At 34.3% G+C, this 6,160-nt stretch overlaps 1 protein-coding gene across 7 annotated transcripts; it reads right to left on the bottom strand.

Annotated features, from left to right (window-relative positions):
* Positions 1-259: 259 nt before the first annotated feature.
* LOC112740855 (LYR motif-containing protein At3g19508) lies at positions 260-6,123 on the bottom strand. 7 transcript variants are annotated; one of them, XR_003171312.3, is made up of 4 exons: positions 5,838-6,123; positions 5,713-5,762; positions 4,654-5,199; positions 260-664 (listed from the first exon to the last, which is right to left on the bottom strand). XR_003171312.3 is itself a non-coding variant. In XM_025789534.3 (3 exons), exons 1-3 carry the CDS (start codon positions 6,030-6,032, stop codon positions 619-621), a joined length of 291 nt encoding a protein of 96 aa, XP_025645319.1. In that variant the 5' UTR covers positions 6,033-6,102; the 3' UTR covers positions 260-618. The 7 variants fall into 7 exon arrangements, 4 of the variants coding, with proteins under 4 accessions (XP_025645319.1, XP_025645320.1, XP_025645317.1 ...); XR_003171314.3 differs by having other exon boundaries at positions 4,654-5,059; positions 5,838-6,101; XR_011871602.1 differs by lacking the exon at positions 260-664 and adding an exon at positions 969-1,171 and having other exon boundaries at positions 4,654-5,059; positions 5,838-6,101.
* Between the last annotated feature and the right edge of the window lie 37 nt (positions 6,124-6,160).

Here is a 6,160-nt window from a genome sequence, read left to right on the forward strand (position 1 = left end):
TCCAAAGAACATCTAAACTCAAATGTCTTCTTTTGCTGCCCTCTCAAGCCCTTTTTGTAAATTCACATTTGACGATATAGATAGTAAATAAGTTGTAGTTTTTTTACTCATAATTAACACTAATTTGTTTAACTTGTTTAGAAAAACAAACACTTCTTTTTTAATGTATATATATGAATATTAATGTAAATGTTAATGAAAATCTAATGTTAATGTATATATGTGAATGTTAATGAAATCTAATGTTAATGTATATATCTGTTGAAACTGTCTGAGCTGCTGTTTTATTAACCTTTTTCACAGTGAATGAATTCAATGTATTTATCAAACATCAAAAGTCTCAAAAACACAAATGAACCAAAATTAATACACTAGATGAACCGAAAAAAGTGTATATACTATATAGCACTATTGCAGAAAGCTAATTTGAAAAAATTTTTATATTAGTATTCAGTTTCAAAAACACCTAAACATCAAGAGCCCCTCTCTATTGCATATGATTAGTTGATTCTTAATCTCATGTCCATTATGAGTTGTGTTCCTTATTTTGGTAGAAAAACTAGCAAAGTTTGGAATAATTTTTGTAGAACTTTTCAACTTTTTCTAGTGTCTTGAAAATCATACCAACCTTTGAGACAAATTGTTCATCCACAACACACCTGGTCTGCATAATAAACCGAACACATTATTAAAACAAAACTATTGTATAATACTAAATGAACTTCAAATTCGAACAATTGTCTGCATAATGAACCAAATACATTATTAAAGCAAAACAATTATATAATACTAAATGAACAGAATATTATCCATAATATAAATTCAAATTTGAATAATTGTTTGCATAATGAATCGAACATGTTACTAAAGTGAAACCATTATATAGTACTAAATGAACGGAACATTATTCATTATATAAATTCAAATTCGAACATTGTTATATATAATCAATTCGAAAGACCTGCATCTAAAATTCAGAAATTGCATTCCATTCAATTCAATTCAGTTCAATCCAAATCAGAACACCTACATCTACAATTAGCAATGAATTCAATTCAATTCAATAATAAAAATCTTGTCCGCTTGATTCAATTCAGAAGAATAATCTAAATCGCTCCCATTCAATTGATTTGAAGTTGAATCATTCATTGTTTTGATAGCCTATTGAAATCTGAAAATGAAGAAGATAAATCCACAGATCGAAGAGAAAAACAAAGAATAGGAAGAAGTACAACGAGTAGCAGAGAAGAAAAAGAAGAAGAACGACGAGTAGCAGAGAAAATCCGAAAATTGCAATCACATTGTTAACGTTGAAGAATGTTTACGTTGAAGAAAAAGCTTTATGTAATTCTGTTACATTAATAGGAAGAGGAGGGGACGCACATGTATTTCACATAACTTGGAGGGAAGGAGGAGGCGCGTTAACAAAAAAGTGCTTGGATGACTTGGTTAGGTTTTTCTCTTCCTTCTCTATGTTCTCTTCGTTCTCTGTATTTTTTTCGTTCAAGATCAATACTCTCTTATATGATTTGCAGATTTGGATCAAATTTTTTAAAATCAAGCAATGAAATCAATTTTGAACAGGTATTTCGTTTTCGAAGACAATGAATAATTCAAATTCAAACTATCAATTGAACCATGGCGAATTATATTATTTTGATGAATTTATCTGTCCCCATTTTGGTGTATTTGGATTATAAATTGGTGTATTTTAGAAATGCTTTCGGTGTATTTTCAAGTTCAGATTTCTTTTTCGAATTTTCTCAACGTTTTCTGCATTTTCTACGTTCTCATCCATCTCTGCGTTTTCTAAGTTCTTTTCCATCTCTGTTCTCTATGTTTCTTTTCCTTCTCTAAGAAGGAACGCAGTGAAAAAGAAGAATGAATGCGAAGAAGAGGAGGATATGTTTGTGTTAGTGAAATGTGCATATATACACGCTGCATGTAATGAAAATAGTTTTTCTTAGATTTGGGCCAACTTGGTTAGACTTAATTGCCAAAGACTTAAATGTGTAGCGGAACTCTAAAATTTAGGACTGAAGAAGCAATGGAAGAGTGCTCACTGGAGAAGAAAAGACAGCCAAGCAACAGAGACGTGCACGAGGAGGTGACGGCCGAGCAATTAAACGGAGGTGACCGCCGAGCAGTTAAACGAAGGTGATGGCAAGGAGGATAAGCGAGTGGAAACGTTCACGTGAGACAGAGTAAGATCAGAGAGAGCGAGCTTGAAGAGAGAGAAGCCGAGTAGAGACGGCCGCAGCAGCAATGAGAATAAGACCAAAACCCGAAAGACAATGATAAAGATTGGGGTCTGTTCTCAAAGAAAAATCAAGAGATATTTGGACAGACAAAGATTATAGAAAACTTTTAGTTCAATCAGAAAGTAATCATGTATCTTCAATACGCCATCACTCAAAGTGATTACATGAAAATCTTAACGCATGAAATGACCAAAGAGATACGAGACAAGTATTACATAGGAAGGAACAAGCCACGTCAAACAATGCAAGATTGATCAACTTGTTCGTGAATATAAATTTCAAATGAAGGATGACGAGAAAATTGAAGATATGATTGAAAGATTTTCAAATATTGTTACAAATCTAAATTTGCTTTGATGAAAACTTTTCGAAAGAGACATAATTAGCAAGATACTAAGGAGCCTAACATCACAGTGGGACTCCAAAGTAAATGCTATTCAAGAAAAGAAGAATTTTGAAGACCTCACTTATGATTAATTAAGAGGTAATCTTATCACATCAGATTACTCTTCTTTAAGAAATCACAAGGAAAGGAAAAGAAGAGGAGCTTAGCACTCAAAGCTTCAACATTCAAGGACGATGAAGACGACGATGAACAAGAATTTGTACTATCATCGTGAAAATTCAACAAATTCTCTAAGAAACGTCAATTCAACAAAACAACCAATAAGCAAACACAGGGATTCAAAATGCTATGAATCTAATTTAGAGTGAAGGAACACATCAAACCCAATTGTTCGAAAATTCAAAATGATTAAAAAGAGAAGATACAGAAGAAGCAACAAGCATATATTTCATGAAAAAATGCCAACGCTTCTTTAGCTCCTTAGATGATGAAGACGAAGTTGCAAACTTCTATCTCACAGCCAACCTCAGACCGTAAATTTTTCTAACTATTATTATGAGTTACAAGAATCTTATGATGAATTATTTCAAGAATTCACAAAGATGGTCAAATAATTTGCTTTATCAAAGAAAAAAGTTTTGCAACTTCAAAAAGATGTTGACATTTTGAAAAATGAAAATATTATTGGTAAACAAAAATGTGAAGATCAAAATTCATCATTCGAATCGTGAAACTCATCTTAAGGATATAGATAAACTTAAAAAAGATTTAGCTAAATTTAATGCATCACCCAAGAGTTTAAATAAATTATGAAGTAGTCAAAATCACGCGAAGGATAGAGAAGGTCCTACAATTCAAACAAACCTAGTACCTCTAAGAACTCTACATATGAATTATAAAAATGTACAAAAGTTCCACTGAATATTCAAGAACTCTATATGTGAATTAAGTTCCCAGATTTACATGCATAGATAAGATGTTTTTTGCTACTTTAGCTTCTTTTTATAATAAGAAAGTTAGATTGCCATAATACTTTCTTTAAAAACAAAATAAGCTTAAAAAAGTTGCACTACCTAATAAAAGCACAAGAAATTTTTGCCACCATGTATGAAAATGGCAGAATAAAACACTAGCAAAAATGCCAGTGCTATGCTTCATGATCAGCAGAACAAAGTCCAAAGATCGAATTGATATCAATTTTAGTGTTCACTAAGCATCATGTTGGCACCAACTATTGCAATAGTAGCAGCATCAAGAAACTTTTACCATGGAAATAACTTGCAAGAACTTATGTTTTTGTTGGATTTCATGAACCAGTGAGAAAGTTACAATCAATTCCAAAGTAAAATTCATAATATGATTTAGGGGATGAAATCATTTAAAATTGTCAAAATACCCAGTGAACAATAACACCTAGGACTCTCAAAAGTGAAATGACACATTTCATGATACAGTGAAAATAATGTTTAGATAAGAGTTTGCACAAACTTTGTAATCCTAGATTTTGTCATTGTTGAAAATAGAGCCGTTCTCAAAACATAATTATCCTAGATTTTTTTGTAACTCACTAACATTAACTCTCATCCAAGCATCAATTGGGATTATGGGATCATGTGGAGTTCTAGATAACAATAAAATCTCCACAACGAAGGTAGTGAACTAAGAAGGAAGATGCAAATTCATAATGTGTAGAATAATTCGAAGAATCATAAGACGGATTGCAAAAGTGACTCTTAAATTTATTTATTTGAAAAAAAAAATATAGAGAAACGCAGACTACAAACTGTCACAAAAAGAAAAATTTACAAAATAGAAGAGAAATAGACTACAAACTATGTCCCTAGCTGGAAAAAATTAGGAACAGAATGCACGATACTCCAACAGCAACAGAACCAACAACAAATTGAAGAGAAAAATAATGTACAACAACAATTAGAAGGGGGACGAAACACAATAATCAATACAATTATCAACTCAGACTCCGACCCAATAATCAGCAAATGCGGAATGTACAATAATTGGGAAATAGAATTTCAACTCACTTACCTGCAGAAGGCAAGTGTGGCGAGCCGGAGGAAGCAGGAGTGCACAACCCTCTTAAAAGAGATGGCGGTGACACGGTGTAGAGGCTCAATGGTGTCTGTCTGAGGCAAGCACCCTGGCGAGGTGCAGCATAGAGAGCACAGGAGGAGCGAAATAGATGACCAGATCAGAGAATCAAGAAACAGACAACCGAAATGCCCAGCCAAAACCCTAACCCGGTCAATGGTTCGAGGTTTCAGTCTGTCAAGATTAACAACCTATCAAAGGCTCTTCGGTATTTATAGTACGAGGAGCTGTTTGCATAACAAGCTCACCTTCCAATTTCACCACTTCCAACTCCTTAATTTCCACCCCATCCAATCATCCAGTGACAGCTCCGAAAATTCAAACAGCTTATGAATGGTTCAAGCTGCAGCAGAACAAGGCTTCAAGACCACACCCAAATATACAATTTCTCCAAAATAACACCAAAAGAAGGACACATCCTCCCCAATTCCATGGCGTGCGAAATTCTCGGCACAAACCAAGTCACGGAGATGCTGCCACCTCCTGCTTCACGGGGAATAATTAAGCATCTTTAAGTGCATCTACTGCTAGCTCTTAGTCATCACATGTAGCTCTATGAATAGTTAACTCTTCAATTTGTAACGCATTATTACACTTATACTTGGGGACCATACCACCGGAATTGGATTCATATCTAATTTGCCTACTAATCCAATTTTACAATCATGTCCCCAACTTCAGATAAGCATCACACAAGGATGTGTTCTGTTGGCGACCAAGCAATAAATAGGAAAATAGGTGGCATCTTGTAAGAAACTAATAACATACATCTTAAGCTCTGTTTGGACAAAAAGAACAATACCATCGAAGAAAGAAAGTGAATTCAAAATGCACATTTAAGTTAATATTCATGTTCTTGGATACACAGCATAAGTGAATCAAATTTCAGCTACCTTTAACAACAAAATTGCCACAACTCTCGTCCAACAAAATTTAAAGAATTCGCAAAGTGAGCAACAAAAATTAGGGCACAAAAGTGGTACATAGTGGCATTACCCGCAACAAATCCGCTTGAGCTTATCGGCGGCAGAATCATCAACGGAATACTGCGTACGAACGATGAGGCCATGAAATGGAGTAAGTAAAGATTAAGATTGAAGGGAGAGAGGAAAAGAAAAGACCTTGTGAAGGAGCCAAATGGAGTGGTTGTAAGTGCGTTGGAAGAGGTCATGGAGAGTGGTGGAATCAGAGGGATCGACGTCGCGGTAATTCACGAAGTTCTCGCGTGCGTACTTGGCGTAGTAACCTCTCGACTCCTTTGGTAATCGCCGAACCAGCCGAAGAACCTCCGCGTAAGCTCTCAACGCCTTCTCCATTTTTCTTTCCGCAGAAGATGCTTTGCTTTTCCTTCCTTCCTCTTATTTAATTTCTGTATCTAATGAAACTAGTTTGAAATAACTGCAACAATTTTCAATATAATTTAATTTTTATTTTATGATTAATA

The sequence above is a fragment of the Arachis hypogaea genome, chromosome 14 (genome assembly GCF_003086295.3).
Source record: "Arachis hypogaea cultivar Tifrunner chromosome 14, arahy.Tifrunner.gnm2.J5K5, whole genome shotgun sequence".
Classification (NCBI taxonomy): Eukaryota; Viridiplantae; Streptophyta; class Magnoliopsida; order Fabales; family Fabaceae; genus Arachis; species Arachis hypogaea.